Source organism: Perca fluviatilis, chromosome 20, assembly GCF_010015445.1.
Source record: "Perca fluviatilis chromosome 20, GENO_Pfluv_1.0, whole genome shotgun sequence".
NCBI lineage: Eukaryota > Metazoa > Chordata > Actinopteri > Perciformes > Percidae > Perca > Perca fluviatilis.
In genome coordinates, this window is record NC_053131.1 from 3,299,335 (window position 1) to 3,317,808 (window position 18,474).

The 18,474-nt window shown below is 41.4% G+C and overlaps 1 protein-coding gene across 5 annotated transcripts in view; it reads right to left on the reverse strand.

Moving 5' to 3' along the window:
* The window catches only part of LOC120549371, a 34,853-nt gene that overhangs the window by 10,430 nt on the left and 5,949 nt on the right, over positions 1 to 18,474 (reverse strand). For 3 of the 5 annotated variants that reach the window (XM_039786251.1, XM_039786249.1, XM_039786247.1), the window contains exons 3-21: positions 17,187 to 17,203; positions 16,877 to 17,003; positions 16,458 to 16,645; positions 16,244 to 16,315; positions 14,428 to 14,548; positions 13,671 to 13,807; positions 12,935 to 13,104; positions 12,041 to 12,236; positions 11,482 to 11,720; positions 11,066 to 11,151; positions 10,278 to 10,339; positions 9,810 to 10,048; positions 8,940 to 9,129; positions 8,729 to 8,770; positions 8,126 to 8,246; positions 7,231 to 7,372; positions 6,799 to 6,963; positions 5,959 to 6,070; positions 2,886 to 3,526 (exon numbers count right to left, since the gene is read on the reverse strand). In XM_039786251.1, coding sequence (XP_039642185.1) covers positions 2,886 to 3,526; positions 5,959 to 6,070; positions 6,799 to 6,963; positions 7,231 to 7,372; positions 8,126 to 8,246; positions 8,729 to 8,770; positions 8,940 to 9,129; positions 9,810 to 10,048; positions 10,278 to 10,339; positions 11,066 to 11,151; positions 11,482 to 11,720; positions 12,041 to 12,236; positions 12,935 to 13,104; positions 13,671 to 13,807; positions 14,428 to 14,548; positions 16,244 to 16,315; positions 16,458 to 16,645; positions 16,877 to 17,003; positions 17,187 to 17,203 — 3,067 coding nt within the window. Of the gene's footprint in view, positions 1 to 2,885; positions 3,527 to 5,958; positions 6,071 to 6,798; positions 6,964 to 7,230; positions 7,373 to 8,125; positions 8,247 to 8,728; positions 8,771 to 8,939; positions 9,130 to 9,809; positions 10,049 to 10,277; positions 10,340 to 11,065; positions 11,152 to 11,481; positions 11,721 to 12,040; positions 12,237 to 12,934; positions 13,105 to 13,670; positions 13,808 to 14,427; positions 14,549 to 15,337; positions 15,575 to 16,243; positions 16,316 to 16,457; positions 16,646 to 16,876; positions 17,004 to 17,186; positions 17,204 to 18,474 lie in introns of those variants that run through there. The other 2 variants (XM_039786250.1, XM_039786252.1) reach the window with 2 other exon arrangements.

Sequence of the window (18,474 nt, forward strand, 5' to 3'; positions counted from 1 at the left end):
CGTCCATTTTCTGTGTATTGCAGATCAGGGAACACAAGACTAACAAGTCCTTTGGGGTGGCCCAAATGTTCTTAGAGACTGACGAAGTTTTGATGGCTGGTTCGGTGGCTGCAGCTGCCGGGTGGCCAGCAAGCCACCCGAACAAGCTGGTTTTCTTCACGGCTGGGAAGGGCCCATGCTAAAACTTCTTGCACCACCTGCAGGTAAGCGCCGGCGGAGATCTGCCTTAAAGGGTCCCCCAACTTCACTGACCTGAGGACCGCTGTGTCTGCTCTCATGTAAGTTCTCCTCAGTCACTTATCTGTTCTTGCTGGATTTCATTAAAACTCTTCTGGCTTAACTAACCGTAGTAATTTTTTCTCTTCTACTGTTTTAAGGTCAAGAACAACCTTCTGTCGGGCAGCAGAAGATGGTGGCCACCTTTATGTGGCCACAACATGGCCACCGCTGACTGCTTCGACGCCTCAGCCTGAACGTGGCCCAGTCAAAGAGGATGAGGGAGCATTTCGCTAGGCCCCTCACCCACACCGTTCCCTCACCGGAGCAAACAGAAGCCTCCTCCCCTCCCCCACCAGGAAGAGTTACTGCAAGCCTGAGTCCTCTCCAGTTCCAAGACAAAACCCCTGCCACCTACCAGGAGTCAGGGACCCGGGACTGGAGAAGGAGAGGGAGTTTGCGTAGGCTGCAAAATGTAAGTAAAACTCTAAGATATGTACTTTAAAGACTCAGTCCATTTATGTCTGTTACACCAGACCTCACTCTGTGTTTTGTGTTTGTGTTTCCTCAACAGACACCAGAGAAGGCCCGAGAAGTCTCGTGAACACGCCAGTGTGCTTCAACCTAACTTGTGTGGTGGGAAATGTCTTCAGCCACACCGGAAAATAAGTTTTGTTTTTAATACTTTGCTTTTGTATGAGCTGGATTATACAGTACACCAAACGTATTATGAATAACACAACATGGATATTCCATTACTATGGGTTCTTACTGATATTTCAGGACCATTTATGACGGGTCGGGATATTGCCATCCTTGTGTAACCCAGACTAAAAGGTACACAGGCATAGATTCACAAGGGAGTGGAGGGGGGCATTTTATAGCATTTTGATAAGATGCATAGTGATATTAATCAAATACAGTAATGCACACAAAAGAAATCTATGGTTTCTATGGAAGAAAAACAAACATTATGTACATTAGCCATGCCCTACAGGAATTGGGATTTTGTACGTTGATACATTTTGAAACCACTTCAATACATGATACATGATGTAAGTTCTAATGTCTAAGTTTTACATAAATTAAATAATTTGCACATATATCTATGTGTATGTTGTCAGTCATTGTACATTTAGGTTGAAATTGAGTGATGCTTGACATTGAAATCATATCAAAATATGTCAATACATTTTGACGTAATTTTGACGTCAATGTTTGATGTCATATTGATGTTAAATTGACATCAAATGCTCACTGGGAAGTGTGTGTGTTTCTTTCCTTTTTATATAGATTTTAATTTAATTTAATGCAATACAAATGTAAAAGTGCTTAAAGTGTGTAATATAATGTAAAAATGTTTTATTTTCTGAAATAAGGCAAACTGGCATAGTAACCCAAGTTAGGTTATTTTTGACCCAACTCCTGGGTTAAAAAGGGACCAACTAATTTCTGGGTTATTTCAACCCAGAAAATTGGGTTGTTCTTTTGACCCAGAAGTTGGGTTATTTTAATGAAACATTTGGGTCAGGTATTTAACCCAGAAGTTGGGTTATATTAATTACACTGTTGGGTTATTTTAACCCAAGATTTGGGTCAAATATTTAACCCAGAAGTTGGGTTATATTAACTACACTGTTGGGTTATTTTAACCCAAGATTTGGGTCAAATATTTAACCCAGAAGTTGGGTCAAAAAGAATAACCCAATTTTCTGGGTTGAAATAACCCAGAAATTAGTTGGTCCCTTTTTAACCCAGGAGTTGGATCAAAAATAACCCATTATGGGTTATTTTTAACCCAGGAGTTTTTAGTGTGTATGCTGGCACCAAATGTTTATATTTGAATGAATAAAATAAGGCGCTCTGAATAGATTTCAGCGCTCCACACATGAATGAGGGAAACTTGGACAGAAGTTCACTAACCGAAGAGGAAGAGGTTTTCAACGCTGCCTTTTTTTTTTTTTCATAGTTGCTCTTTAGAAGAAGTGAAAAACTTGCTGCAGAATTGTGCTGTTTTCTAACAGTTTGGTCCTGCACTGAATAAACCTGAACTTAACCATTTCACAGGCAGTTTGTATTTATAGTTAGCCCGATATTGTGATCCAACATTACAGGATTGTCTACAGGGTTTCCGCGGGGTCTTAACAAGTCTAAAATTTAAAAAGTATTGACTGAAGTATTTTGTTCTAGGTCTTAAATAAACTTAATTTCCCTACGTCCATGCAACGCTACCTCTAATGCGGTTTTTTTATTTTTTATTCTCTGGTGTAGTAGTTCTATCTATCGCTAGTCCAAATATCATTTCGCTGTATTACGACTACGAATGTGACCAACATGCATCTTATATTGCAGCCGATCAGCTTTGGTGTGATTGGTGCGAGTCTCTTTCAGATTGTACCACAGACATAAAACAGATTTTATTCTTCAGCTTTGGGGAAGTTTAGCGATACTAAAAACTGAATTTAGGCTTAGTTGATGTTGTGATAAAGGTCTTACATTTCATTCATAATGGTCTTTAAAAAAGTCTTAAATTTGACTTGGTGAAACCTGCAGAAACTCTGATCCAGCAATATATTGATTAACGCAGAATTGCTGTAAGGTGATATTATTTGTATCGTGAGGTACCCTGTGAAAAGTTATTTTTCTGAGTCAGTAGTACTTGTACGTACCTGTCCACTCCAGAAAGGGGTTTGGCTGCCTGTGGCGGGGCAGAGCCAGCGATGGTGAAGACGGGCCACGGTTTGGTGCTCGGGGCCACCACAGGCTCCAGGCCACAGCTGGAGCTCCTCTTAGCCGAAGACGCTGCCTCCAGGTCTCTCCTCCTCTTCCCTGGGTGCTGAACATGGCTCTGGGGTTGGGACTGGCTCTTCAGTCCCCTGCTTTGATTTGGAGGCTGACTTTGCTTGCTTGTGTCTTGTGGAAGTTTGGGTGTTGCTGGAAGCTCGGATGGAGGATGTGACTCTGGGAGAGGTGTGGCTAGGTCCTGGACTTTGACATAGTGATGCGTTCTGGCGCTGCCCCGAGGGCCACATGTTCCCTTCTGGTCCTGAGACTGTGTCTGCTCCTCCGGCTGAACCTGGACGCTGCCTTGGTTGGCAGGCTGAGTGTCGGAGCTGTTTGTGTCCTGGACTTCAGACTGTGGAAGGGCCCCTGTCCTGAGGGACCAGATTCTGGTCACAAAGGGGAGGTTGGGAGTCCTCGGCTGGAGGATTACTGGAGTTCTGGGCTGGAAGTTGATGGGAGTTCTTACATGAAGGAGGATGGGGATTCTGGGCCGAAGGCTGATGGGAGTTACAGGTGAAGGGATCTCCTAGAATTTAGATGAGAAACAGAAAGCGACTGAGAGGTTTTCAATTTGTTGATAGTGGGTTTTGTTTTCATAACAATGTATGAAGTGATCAGCATCTGTATTCTACCTCTTTCACACCACTGACCATGGTTGTCTGATCAGGGTTCAACCCTTCTTTTGGAAATTTAAACGAAGCCAGTCAACACAGGTATAGGGATATACCCGTGTTGACTGGGCAATAGATGGTCATGACCATAGAAATCATCTGGGTCAACCCAGGAGAAATGCATAACAATGACCTTAAGCGCTAGAAATGGGCGGGGCTTTACAATTCATATTCAGTGAACTAACTTGTCACACAATCCAGTCCAGCTGTATACCACAAGAACTAATATGTTTTGTAGCTACATGAATTTGTCATTGTACAGTAGAGAGAGAGAGAGAGAGAGAGAGAGAGAGAGAAATTAAGCTTTTTTTGTGTTTGTTTCACAGTGATTACGTCCTAAAGCACAAATAAATAACCATCAAACACTTAGTGTGGAATGCAGCCATCAGTAATGGTTTAATACCAGGGTCTCTCCTAAGTGGAATGCAGCCATCAGTAATGGTTTAATACCAGGACCTCTCCTAAGTGGAATGCAGCCATCAGTAATGGTTTAATACCAGGACCTCTCCTAAGCGGAACGCAGCCATCAGTAATGGTTTAATACCAGGACCTCTCCTAAGTGGAATGCAGCCATCAGTAATGGTTTAATACCAGGACCTCTCCTAAGTGGAATGCAGCCATCAGTAATGGTTTAATACCAGGACCTCTCCTAAGTGGAATGCAGCCATCAGTAATGGTTTAATACCAGGACCTCTCCTAAGCGGAACGCAGCCATCAGTAATGGTTTAATACCAGGACCTCTCCTAAGCGGAACGCAGCCATCAGTAATGGTTTAATACCAGGGTCTCTCCTAAGTGGAATGCAGCCATCAGTAATGGTTTAATACCAGGACCTCTCCTAAGTGGAATGCAGCCATCAGTAATGGTTTAATACCAGGGTCTCTCCTAAGTGGAATGCAGCCATCAGTAATGGTTTAATACCAGGGTCTCTCCTAAGTGGAATGCAGCCATCAGTAATGGTTTAATACCAGGACCTCTCCTAAGTGGAATGCAGCCATCAGTAATGGTTTAATACCAGGACCTCTCCTAAGTGGAATGCAGCCATCAGTAATGGCTTTGAATACATGTCAACATGTCTGCCGTGGAAAAGGTCTATTAGTGTTCAGAGGTAGCTGTAGCATTCAGCATGTTAAAAGTGTGAATTTCAATAGTGCAATAGTCAATCAATGTATGCAAGTTCAGTAATTACCTCCCTATATGTATAGTAGTCTTAGTGTTAGTGTGGAGATTGCCTGCCTACACATGAGGAATTGGCAGGAAACGATGCAGTGTGTTATGCGTGTGATTTGATTGGAGTGATACGAGCCTCACTGTTCACTCTCCTACAGTAACCCTGACATATCTTACCGCTGCTTAAAAGCATATGACTGAAAATGTTTTCACTTTTCAAGAACCTATATTAAACTGTCCATGAATCATTCAGACCCTTGAACACGAACTCTGTCGTATACTTTAGTTTACTCAACGTGTTATTTATTGTATAGAAATTAAACCGCTACCTTTTTCAATCACGCAGGACGGAACGCCATGAAAAAATAAAGAAAAATACACGTGATAGTAAACAAAAACGTTTGTCACACATCCGACAGATATTAGAGCTATGTCAACCGATAGCCTACAGAAAATAAATTCAGCTTTATGTTACATTACGTTAAAGGTTGTCCACGGAAGATTACTGTAGCAATTCATTTCATTAAACACAACAAAATGCCGTGACTTTCCAAAACCTACTGATTTCATGACTTTTCCAGACCGGGAAAATTTGATTTTAAAATTCCCCGACTTTTCTTGGTTTTCCATGGCGGTAGGAACAACGCTTGTATCTTTTTCTATCTTTGTAGCTCATCACAGTGAGATAAGCATTGGGCCTGTACTTTGTGCAATTGCCTGTTGTTAATATGTTCGCAAAAGGTTTGTCTTTTTCTCCATTGTTTTTTTGTATTGATAAGTGTGGCTGTTCTCTAGGTTCCAAGAAGCCATAAAAATAGCGACTGAAACGTTGGTTGGCTTTTACTTTGAAGGAGCCAAAAAAGCCAGGAAACGCAACGTATATATTGGGATCGTTCATCAAAAATGCATCTACAGACCAAGTGCAGCTGCTTGAGGTTGGGATTATAGTTTCTTTGGCTGAATTGAAGTTGATCTTCTGTTGTATTTCTGCCAGTAGCTGCTTGAGCGCTTGAGTGTGCAGTGCATTACCACGGCTGTTGCCAAAGCAACCAGGACTGAAATCTTAAGGATTACAACTTCCATTGACTAGATCAATAGGCTGAAGCTGAGAAACCTACCACTCTGTCCACTGAATTGGTCGCTGGCCGCCTCTCTTCATCACCGACACTCCCACCACATACATCACCATCATCATCATCATCATCGCTGTAATCATTGGCATCCGGCCCACTGTCAGGATGCAGATGGAAACAGAATAAAAAGGGAGCACACAAACAAATTAAAATTACATTAACTGTAATATAGTCTAGCATTGCCAGACCTTCCTCCACAGCGCTGCGGAGGAGGGTCTGGCTAGTCCACACAGCATTCTGGGATGGGAGAAAAACGTGCTCTGGTTTATTGACATTTCTTTAACCCAATCAGGATCATCTTGGGTGGCGCTAAGTGCCAGATGGAGCCACGGTGTCTCTGCAAAATAGCCTCAGGAAGGAACTTGTTTTGGTGGAACATGTGAACGTTCAAAAGTTGTTTTAGTCGTGCAACAGAAAACTCCGATTGGACAGATAGTCTAGCTAGCTGTCTGGATTTACCCTGCAGAGATCTGAGGAGCAGTTAACCATAGTCCTCAGAAACCCACCGGAGGTTAGAACGCCAACACAAAGAAAGAGGAAGGGGACGGACATCCGGCCAAAAATGAGGGACATCCGGTGGAATTTTCGGTGGCACCGGAGCAATCCTGGAAATGAAACCTCATCGACAACTGTAATATTACAGCTGGTGTTACATCTATTTTAACTGCTACACCGTATTGTGTTACTGCTGCTGACTCTGTTAATACTGCTTCGATTCGATCACTTCTACTTCTATTACTCCTAGTTTATATATGACGAGAAATATTTCAGTCCTTGATGAAGCAAAGGGTTTTTAGGCTAACAGGCACACAGAAACCTACACACCTGTCTACATCCTCCGGTATGTGTGGAGATCTGGGCGCCTGCAGGTGTGACTCTGATCCTCCCGGTGCTGTTTGGATGTGTGCTTTCTTCTTCTTATTGCTGCTGCACTGCGAGCAGCTGTTGATCCACTGCACCACATCAGGTCTCATGGTTTTCCAGAAGTACCTGATCATGATATGAGGAGCGGGTTATTACCGCAGCATGATATTACAGTAAATACCTGCACCTCTAATGTTAAAATATGCAGAAATAGCTATCTGGTATTGGTTGATTTTTGGTTCAAGGTGATGTATAGTGATCTAACTGAAGTGATGATGTGTTGGGTCGGGGGTTCGGGGAGGTTTTACCCTTCTGCGTTTTTGCAGGCTCAATAAATATTTCATCTAATCGCAACAAAGATGGTTTATTAGTGAAAAAGAAGATCCGGCTCACCTTTCATTGAGCAGTCTGAGACACTTGTTGACGTCGAGGTGGTTCAGCTCGTTGTGATAGTCCAGCAGGGCGGCTTCAACGCGCCGCCTGCTCCTCAGAACCAAGCGCACCCGGTCTCCGCTCACTGCATGGAGCACGCCATCTGGGAGAACAAGTTGTCACGTTAACATGGTAACTCATGGAACGAACACACATTTCTATTGACATTTCTATTCTATCCACAGCGCTGCAGAGGAAGGTCTGGCTAGTCCACACAACATTTCGGGAGGAAAACGTGCTCTGGTTTATTGGCATTTCTTTGAACCAATCACAATCATCTTGGGCGGTGCTAAGCGCCGGACGGAGCCACGGTGCTTCTGCTAAATAGTCTCAGGAAGGAACTTGTTTTGGTGGAACATGTGGACGTTCAAAAGTAGTTTTGGTCGTGCAACAGAAAACTCTGATTGTACAGATAGTCTAGCTAGCTGTCTCGTGCGACAGGCTCTCTGCCCTGCCGTCGCTCTCTTTGGGGCTGCAGGCCTGTCGGAGGTTCATCAGCAACATGGGACACGCCGGGGTCCTGAGCCAGGGCAGCAGCCCCCCCACCAACACACCTCTGCTGTCGGGGCTTTTGTGTCCTTCTCTTTGTTTTCACAAATCCAGTCCCCACAGTACTGACTTTACAGATTCCTCCCACCAATTTCTTTTGACTATTTAGTTGTAAATAAATTACTTTTTCATGCAGTCATTGGATGTTACAAATTTATGTCACATATAGCAAGAGGAAAGAAATATCAGAAATGCAAAACTTTTAGCTGCAGAGTCAGTCAAGTATTTTTGACCTCTAACATCACCAAAGAAAGGCTTCTTATTTTGTATACCCTTACCCTAGTAACTGATTCTGGTTTGTACGAACCTTTGATGGTAAACTTCTTGCAGAACCTCCTGAAGGTGTTCTTCTCTACGTAGCTCAGTCCCGGAGGATAGGTGCGTTTGCTCAGGTAGAGCTCCACGGCATCGTACTTGGCAAAATAGGCCTGCTTACACAGAAACAAATCATTACATTTCGTACTGGACAGTAAATTGATAATAATCAGCCCAGCTGGAACTAGGGGTGGGTATCGTTCAAAAATGGTCGATACCCGACTGATACCAATACCGTGACTTTGATACCGGTTCCTAAACAAAACTTTTTTCGATACCAATTTTATAAAACACATTACGGCCCAAATCTTTTTATTTATCTTCCAGCTGCTACTACGTGAACCCCGTCTCTGTGTATCGTAGAGTTTTTCCTGTGTGCTTCTACGATGTGTAACGTTAGACAGCCAATCACAAACATCATTAGATCTTGGTAGAAGCATGCTGTATGCTGATTGGCTCACTGACACTGATGAGATTTGCTCCTTAGGTACTGAAATTGGGTATTGAATGATGAGTCATTTTTTGATACTTTAGAGGCAATTCGGTCAGTGCCTAAAAAGTATTGAATTGGGTACCCAGCTTAGCTAGAACATACCTCCTCCCCGGCAGCCGGGTGGCTCGGATCTCTGGACGGAGTCTGTGGAGGAACGACACAAGTCAAGCTTCTGATTTTTAAGCTGTAACCGACTCTGCAAACGTACTAGCAGTAGCACAGTTTGTTCACAGTCTTTTCACTACTGCCACTGTCATTTTATTGATTCATCATTTAAGGATCGGATGTAAAATCAGTCCCCTGGGAGCCTTACCCCTGAGTCGCCGTGGACCAAGAGTGTGGGCACGGCGTCTGGATGGACCGTGACCTTCTTGCCGCTGCGGTCAAAGCAGTCCTCAGTGAAGTGGATGGAACATACAGACGACCAGAGCCGGGGATGCCAGTGGGGACGACCGACAGCCTTTAACCACTGAGCCAGCACGGCCACGTTGTGAAGAGGAAACCTGGAGGGAAGGAGGGAGGAATAGATGTTAAAAGAAGTATACAGAGTTTGAAGAGCGTTTCAATGGAAAAGAGTCAACAGCTACTTTAGAACCCCCACCAATCTCTCCAAAATGGATCCTAAGCTCACAAGTGCAAGTTGGAGGAAGTGTGGAGAGGAGGATGGGAGCCATACACATACATTTTGGACATGCCCTCTCTTGGACTACTTTTGGAGGGGGATTTTTGACCTCCTTGATAAAATAATGGGTGGGCACCTGCCCAGGGACCCACTGCTAGCCATGTCTTCTATGTAACTGTATGTGATGCAGGGTTGCTGTGGCTGTTAACGTCAATGATACAGCTTTCATCTTGCTACTTTGGTGTGTGTTGTTTCTTTGTTTTGTTTTATCTAAAAGGATAAAACTGATGCACGTGTGGGGAAATATGTTCGTGTGGGGAACATTTTACTCATAAGGTTATGAGTAAAACGTTTTTGCTAAAGTAATGTTGTATGTAACATGCAACTCACTGTAAGGAGATGGACCGGAGAATAAGAGACAACTTGATTTTGTATTTTAACAACTGGAATGTATGCTTATGTATAAAATTGTTCAATAAAACATAAAAGTTGAAAAAAAAAAGAAGAAGTATACAGACAAAGATGATTCAGCTGTCTAACCACAGTATCATGTGTTAATACTTATGGAAGGTGAGGCCCAGGCCTCTCTCCACTGGCCCGCAGCAGTTGGTGCAGGTGTAGACGCTGCAGCGAAGCCACTTCCTCTTGGTTCTGTTGACGCAGGTGGGGCAGCTGGAGATCCAGCGGGCCAGGTCTCGGGTCATGCTGGCCCAGTAGAAGTGCTTTGCGATCTCACGCTGGCAGATTCCCTGGCCGTAGTGACCCTGGTTGTCATGGAACTGCAGCAGGATCGAGTTTACCTACCAATCAGAAGGCAGCACGGTTGGTTCACTTGTCACGGGACAAAGGGTTTTCCTGTGCTGTGTGATGGGTTTTTTTATTTACTTTTTTTAGATCAAGACAGGAAAGTTTTTTCATTTTCTACAAAGTTCCTGCTCTTATGCTGCAGTTTTTCAAAGCAGCAACCAACAAACTTTAAGATATAGCTGCACAACACTTCATAATACGCTGTAAGTAAATCATGCAAACCTCCTCTCTGCTGCGCGGCACTCTGACAGGAGGAGACACTCGTGTGTACATCAGCACTCCATCTGAAACAGAGGAGACATGGTTCTAAAGGCATCTCATCTTAAAAGGCATACTATGTAACTTTTCCCTCTTCAGTCCCCCTACAGGTTGACTACTGCTCGCGCAGCTGTAGTTCCAATGAGTCAACCTGTAGGGGGACTGAAGAGGGACATATTACATAGTATATACTATATCAGAATCAGAATACTTTATTGATCCCCTCAGGGAAATTGTTTAGTTGAAGTTACTCACAGTCAAATTCAAGGTAAAATAAGAGTAAGAAAAGAGCGAGTCAATAAGTGTATCAAGTAACAGCTCCAGTAACAAATAAAAATGTAAAGTAGAAGTAAAGGGAGATAAGATTAAAAGTAAGATTAGGATAAAAAAGATTGTTTCTAAAACAATGGATTGTAAGGTTTGTACACATTCTATTGTAGTGCAGTGTGAACATAAATAAAGTACAGTATGAACACAAATAAGTACAGTGTGAATATAGGTGGCAGCAGTGATATTGCACATGTAACTGATCAATTATTGCACCGAGTAATTATTGTACATAACTGTCCAAGAATATGTGATGTAGTATACGTGCTGTGAGTCCAGTTTTGACACCAAGCGTGTAAAGGAAGAGTTATATAGTTTGTAATCTATGTGGCGATTATTGTGGGTGTCTGAGTCTCAGACACCCACAATTATCTCATTTAGGGATTAAAGGAGTGATGCTGTGTTTTGTTACTCTTTCCACTCACCTATTAGACTGAAGCGCTTGCTCATCCTTCTTAAAGCGCCTCTGCTTTTCTTGCTGTGCATCGGTAACACTCTGTGGCTCAGATACCTGCAGGATCAAACATAAAAGCATTTCAATACACGCTAAATCCAAAACTATTTTTTGCTTCCTGATACCGATTCCGATACCTGAGCTTGCGTATCGGTCGATACAGAGTACTGATCTGATACCAGCGTGTCATATATTATATTATATTTTAACAGCTATATACTACAATCCCTGTATGGATGTGATATGATTTTTGATATGATATTTGTTGTACGGCGTGGCTCAGGTTAAACAGTTGCCGTAGAACTTTATTTTATTATCCAGTTTGACAGTCAGTGGTAACGGAAAAAGAACATCAATAAACTACTTTGAAGTGGACAGGAGATCTACCTGGCGATCTGGTTGTAAGCCTTGAAGCTGGGCTCAATGACGGTCTTCCTCCTGTTGTCCTCCGTCCCTGTGTGGACGTCCCTGGAGTCTGGATCCGGAGCGGGGAGGCAGTACCTGTGCTCCTGCAGCTCGGCGGGGGTTTCACAGTGATCCAGGGCCGGCTCAGAGGGCTCTGTGGTGGAGAGCAGTTCTTCCAGAGGGCTGGAATGAAGGAATTCTTCATCTGAGGGGACAGGAACCTGAAAACCAAGAAGCAGGATAATAATGGAGGCTAGAAATATTACATGTTTAGATGTTTGCACCTCTGAAATCTTTTAAATCTCATTTTGTCTTTATAATAAGGCACATTAATAGCCAGACAGAGCTCAACAAAAACAAGGTCTTTCATATTTTTTGTAGGGGACAAATGTAACGCTTCTACATATTAGGGGGGACATATCCACTGAATCCCCCCACCCTCCAAATCTAAGTCTATGGTCACACATGGATTTTTACGGGATGCAGTGCAGAGAGCGTCTGTTTGTGCCTTCTACTGTATGTGCGGTCTGCCTTGTGTCACCTGGTCCTCCGGAGCTGTAGCAGGGATGGCGGTGGGTATGGCGTCTGGTGTCAGAGTTAGCTGACCCTCCTCGCTCAGCGTGAAGCAGGACGGCTCAAAGTGTCTGGAGCAGAGGCAGGAGGTTGTGCGAAGCGAGCCTTCGTCCCTCTGAGCCACCGTCAGCCACCTTCGCCGGCGCTCTGCCGCCTTGGGAAACCTGCACGACAGAGTTCTGTTTTCAGAGCTGCACAGAAGGAAAGCCTGCCTTTAGAGCAACACACATTTTCATCTTAGGTCCTATTTTATTCTCATTAGATATGTTCTACATCATTTGGGTTGTACTTTTAGAAAAATACATTTCCTTTTCATTGTCATGCAGACGTCTGCACAATAATCAATCTGCTGCTTTTATCTACCAACTATTGACGACAAAAATGGTCTTTTTGTGTCTGTTGACGTGCATGTTGTTTTTATCCATGCTTATCTGGGATTTTAGTTTGCACACTGAGCTAGAGATAAGCTGTGCACCCCTCATGTGCATGTGTATGGCCTTAAATGACAATAAAGTATCATTATTTTCATGCTTTACCTATTGTTATTCATTGAAATGGATTTTAATTAGCCTCTTCTATTTTATTTTTTGCATTACCTGTTTCCAGGAAACCATATTTCTGTGAAGCACTTTGGGTGGCATATGTTTAGGTATGCTCAAAAAATAAGCTATGAATTGGCATTAGCGTTGCTAACTGTAGGCTAACTTCACAAGTGAGCCTTATCAGAGCAGAGTCAACAGAGCAGAAATAGAAAACTGAAAGTAAACTCTTTGATTCTGGTAATAATCAGACCTGACTTGGAAGAATAAGCCTCTTTTCCTTTTTTAGCTTATCATACAGCTTTGTAAATGTGTTGTCTGACCTGTGGAAGCTGAGCTCAGGGTTAACGTAGCTGGAGGCATCGCAGCCGTAGGCCAGGCAGAAGCGGACGGGCGGGTTGGGCGCTTCGCCGGGACTTCGGCTCTGACAAAGAGCACAGGCTCTGATCCAGGTCTTCACCGCCTCCGTCACTCCCACCCAGTAATACATCATCTGGACGGACAGACCAGGAACACTTCAATCTTCTCATTTGCTATTTGATCGCGTCATCTTAACTATTCTGTTGTGTTGATAAAACTATTTTATTTTATATTTTATTTAGTTTTTTTTAACGTGTAAAAAAAAACAATCCCAGGCAAACTTATCTTTCAAAATGATAGAAAATGACTCAAATAAGAATTTCCATGTCCAAAAAGGAGTAAGAAGATTTTTTTTCCCCATTTTTCTATTTTTGTACTTTAGTTAATTAAATACAAAAGAATATAATTATTTACCTATTTATATATGTATATACATACTGTACATACATGCCTATATACATTCTTACATGCACATATGCACATGCATACACATATACACACCTGCTTATATAGATACATACAGTGCACACACACACACACACACACACACACACACTACCAGTGTACATGTTTTATCTGCCAGTTAAATCAAACCGACTACTAACATATCCAAACTAGACATATGAGCCATACAGTCAGTACACAATACAATCACTTCAAGTCCTTCTCGTGACCACTGAAGATGTCACCTGAACTCACCATTATCTCCTTTACTGTCCGCACACGACCAGCATGGTTGTTGTTGTCATGGTAACGGACCAGGATCTCCCTCACCTCCTCGTCGCTTCTGACAACGCGGAGAAGGCGGCCTCGGTACGTACGCCACAGACAGTCATCTGGAGGATGCCGAGAGTACGGTTTAAACCTACGCCCTTGCTTGAGTCACTTTCCACCACTGTCCACCACACATAATGAACTGTAAACCGTTCCATACTGTTTTAACGCCGTCCAATGGGAGACCCGCTCACATTTTAACTGGCCACACGGAGGCAGAGCATGCCAATGAACCAACTATTCTAGACATTTTTTCACATTTTAATCTATTAATTACAGGGAAGTTGGAAGTATTTTGTGGGAGTTGGTGCTGTAAATATATGTATGTAATATATGTATGTGGGGTTGTGTGTGTGTGTGTGTGTGTGTGTGTGTTTTAAGTGTGTGGGGCAGAGGACACCGTCATGTAAAGTGCAGGGGACATGTCCCCAGCGTACTCCGTGTCCACTACGCCCTTGCAGTTTGTTATTCGTCCGGTTTCTTGGATATCTGTCTCTGAGATTTTCGGCTTCCACTTCAATATCATAAAGGTTTATTTGTGATGCTCAAAGTGTGGACAATTGAGGGAAACTGGACTACATTGAGGATTACGGCTTTAACTGCTCTGCACTGAGAGAAAACAATGTTCTCTAATGTGTAAGACGCATCTCTGTGCACACCTGCCAGTGTAGCTCTGAAATACCTTTATAGATAAAGTGTTTGCTGGCTCTGGTTACTTTCTTTGAGCTCTTTGGTGAGTCTACAGGATGCACTCCTCCCCGCAATAACAGCTCCACCTTATCCAATAAGTCAAAAGAAGGCATCTGTGAGGGAAAGGACAAAGATATAGAGAGGTGATGCTTTAACTCTTTAACTCATATGACAATCACAAAATACATCCTAATCAGTCAATCTAATCTAAAGCTTCAAACATGAATCGATTTAGTGATTATCTGTCTATAAAAAAATTATAACAATTTTGTTATTGAATTAATTGTTTAATATTTATTAAGTTAGACTGCTGAACTTGTATTTTTTGTGTGCAGCTAATATGCAAATGATTAAATATGTTCTTATCATTTTATATAGAAAGGCCCTTGGATATTTGACTATTTTCTCACATCCTATTGAGCTCCTATAATGTGATGAGCATGCCATTGATGACAGCTTGAACAAATGATAAATTAATGGTTTGTTACTTATTAAATAGGAATGCTAAACTTGTCTTAGTTGCTGCTAATAAGCACACAATTCAACATTGGCTGACTTTTCACACTTTTTATAGAACGCATTTGGGTTTTGGACAGTCATTTTATTAGTCATTTATTTTTGTATTTTAAGACTGAGCATTAGTAACGTGGTGGACACATTATTGGTAATAATGTATAAACAAATGATCCATTGATTAATTGGAAATTAGTAACAGCTAGCTAGATTAATTAATAATGAAAACTATATTCCCTGTTATAAAGTATCTAACGTTATCCCTTTAAGAGAACACATGCAGACAGACTATCACCATGACTGATACCACAAAAACATACATGTTATTTTCAAACAACACATTTATCACGAAAATAGCTAAAAATTCCCTACTGAAAACAGTTTCCCACCTTAGAACATATTTCGTCCAGTAAACACAAATTCTCGTTACACCGTTGTCAACTTTCAACAAAAACTCAACTTTCAGCGCGTTATTTTTTCGACTCAAATGTTCCCTTTAACGAGTTCAATTATTTCACTGCATCTAAATGCACATATAAATTCTCTAAAGTATTACATTTTAGGTAAAACTAGTGGCTAAATGTGGCGTTTGGTGGTTCGCACATTTAAGCTAGCTGTAACAACCTTGTACGTTCCGGTATTGGAAGTTTCAAAATAAAAGTTTAAATTTAGCTTGTAACTTTTGGGCGTGAATATCTTAATCTTAATATATTTTAAAATATATCAATGCATTTAAATTAACTACTATATAAAACAATGTGTTTGTTGTTTATTGTATGACCAGGCTTGTAAACCTGTGACATGTTATTCCTAATAACTGAAACTAATTTATTTTTATAATTTTACTTACTTTATAATTTAATTTAATGTCTCTATTCATCTGTTTTTATGTATGTTATTGCACAGCTGCAACAGCCGCTTCTGGGAATCAATAAAGGCGTATCTTATCTTCACTTAAGCATTTTGAAAGCTGTTGTCATCCTACACACACCAACAAATAAAACAATAAATATTTTAAACATAAATACAAATACTTTTAACAACTTTAAAATGTCCATATCTGAAGGTTTTTAACAGTAGGTTACATTTTTGGTTCTATAAACATAAATGTATTACAACAATGCTGTTATTTAATTAATTTATTTATTATTTACCATTCAGATTTCAGATACTGTAATTCTATAATAAATATAAATATATGTTTAACTAAGATAGTCTTATCTAACAACTACTTATATGTCACACAGACAGCTCAAAACTATTGCAAATAGGTTTTATGTTTTATAAAATCTTACCTTTATTGGGTGGAGGATGGGTGCCATCGTTTTTATTGTGTCATTGACCTGACAGACCTGACAGCACCTGACCTATATCAGAAGCCAATTTACAAAAACATGTAACGGAGGGCAGCTAGTGTGGTTTGGCAGCATGTACATTACGGGTAACCCTAATTCTTTAAGATAAGTGAGAAATTGGTACAGATGTTTTTAGCTTTTTACCCATTCTTACCCAGTTCTCCACATCTTGTATTAGACTTTGCCAATAGTAGCTTGCAATCACACGGTTCCGGGTGCTCCTGACCCCATTATGGTTGCTCTGGTCGTGGCACTCAGTGAGCACGGATTTCTTCTCCTGCTCTGACATCACCACCATGCGAAGGTACTTCTGAGCTGGGCCAGTGTAAAACAGCCTACCATCTGGTAGGACAGGATCATTGGGTGGGGGTACACAAGCACACAAATGTCAACTCCATTCTTACAGCAGCAGGCAACAGCAGGCAACCCCAGGCAATCCACATCATCTATTATTTTTTTAATTAGTATATTTATCTACTTTTTAAAGTCTGTACACAGTCATGGAGTTGTCTTAATTTCACTGCTGTTGTGCATAACAAATCAATAAATCTTGTACGTGGACAACAAAATTACCCTTTAGGATGAAAGTACAGGCAGACCGGGTGATCTTCCATTTCATTGATTTTTCCCAACTAGACAGCATGTGCCTGGTCTCCAAGTACGACTTCAAGTTGTGAAAGAATTGAAATTCTGCCATAGTCTGTGGTGATAAACAAGGGACATTCGCACGTCAGTCTGTGTAACTGCAGTGTAAGAAATAATTAAACTCCACAACTGTCACACACACACACACACACACACACACACACACACACACACACACACACACACACACACACACACACACACACACACACACACACACACACACACACACACACACCTTATCAATTTGACGTGCACTGTCAGAAAAAGAGGTACAATACAGGTCCATTTTTGTTCCCTAAGGTACAAACTTGGCAAATGTACCCTTAAAAGTACAAAAATGTACCTTTAAGGTACAATTATGCACCTCTAAGGTACAATTATGCACCTTCCATTGTAAATTGTGGACTTTTCTAGGTGTAAGGTACATATTTGTCCCTTACATATTTGTACCTTAATGTTTAAATGTAAAACGGCAGGAATTTGTGGATGGTCATCACAGCAGCAATGTCATCTCTCATTATAGAAATACAAGTTAACCTATACTATCAAACTCAATAACTCAATAATTGTCAAACTAAATTATTAACTGTAAAGTTTTGGGATGTAGGCAAAATAAATCAGAATGTTTTTTTGGTGAAGTGTCCCTTTGAATCATTTTTAATCATGTTAATGAGGAGTATGTAATAATTTATATTCACAAACCGAATTGAAGAATTTAATTTTCAAACCCTTTACCCTATTTATATTAGAATGAAACAGATAAATAATTGTTAACGCTTTAAGTTGTGTTCTATTGAAAGGATCTAGCTACAGGCTAACGACAGCTCGACTCGGCGGAAGCATAAAATATTGAAGCGCGGAAGGATACATGAGTGAATCAACAGTTATCCAACTGTCAGTCTCCGTCAGTGTCAAGTCGGGAGGATGGCGCTTGGACATTTATCAACGGAGGATTTAATCACGGAGTTACTTCGTTTTGAGGTCACTGAAGAGGAGCAAGTAAATTCAAAAGGTAAATTATGAATTTTTAATCAGTGTTTGTGGTGTTAATATTCTGAAGTTGGAAATTAACTTTACCGTTAGCGCTAGCCAAGTTCATACTCTGTCAACATTAGCTAGCTAGCTAGCTACACTCGACATTGATGATTGCCATTATTAACTTTAACTAGTTAGTTAAAACATTAGCTAGTAGTATTATGTCCCATATTGCCATTCTACACGTTATTACATGGTACTAAGCTAGCTAACGGTACAGTTCACCATTGAGTTCGTTAGCTAGCTAGCTAACGTTAATGTTCACTACAAAACTACTGCGTCAGAGGAGAAAAAAAAACGTTTTTGCCGCGGAAAAGTCTTTTGTTCTGACAGACGTTAACGTTAGCTATGAAACGTTAGCGGGACTGCGTCAGAGGAGAACGATAAAAAGCGTGTTTGCCGCCTAACAGTCTTTTGTTCTGAAATATATGTTAATGCTAAAGCAAAGCCATTTGGGCAGAATTTGACTATCGGTAGCCAGTCAGGGT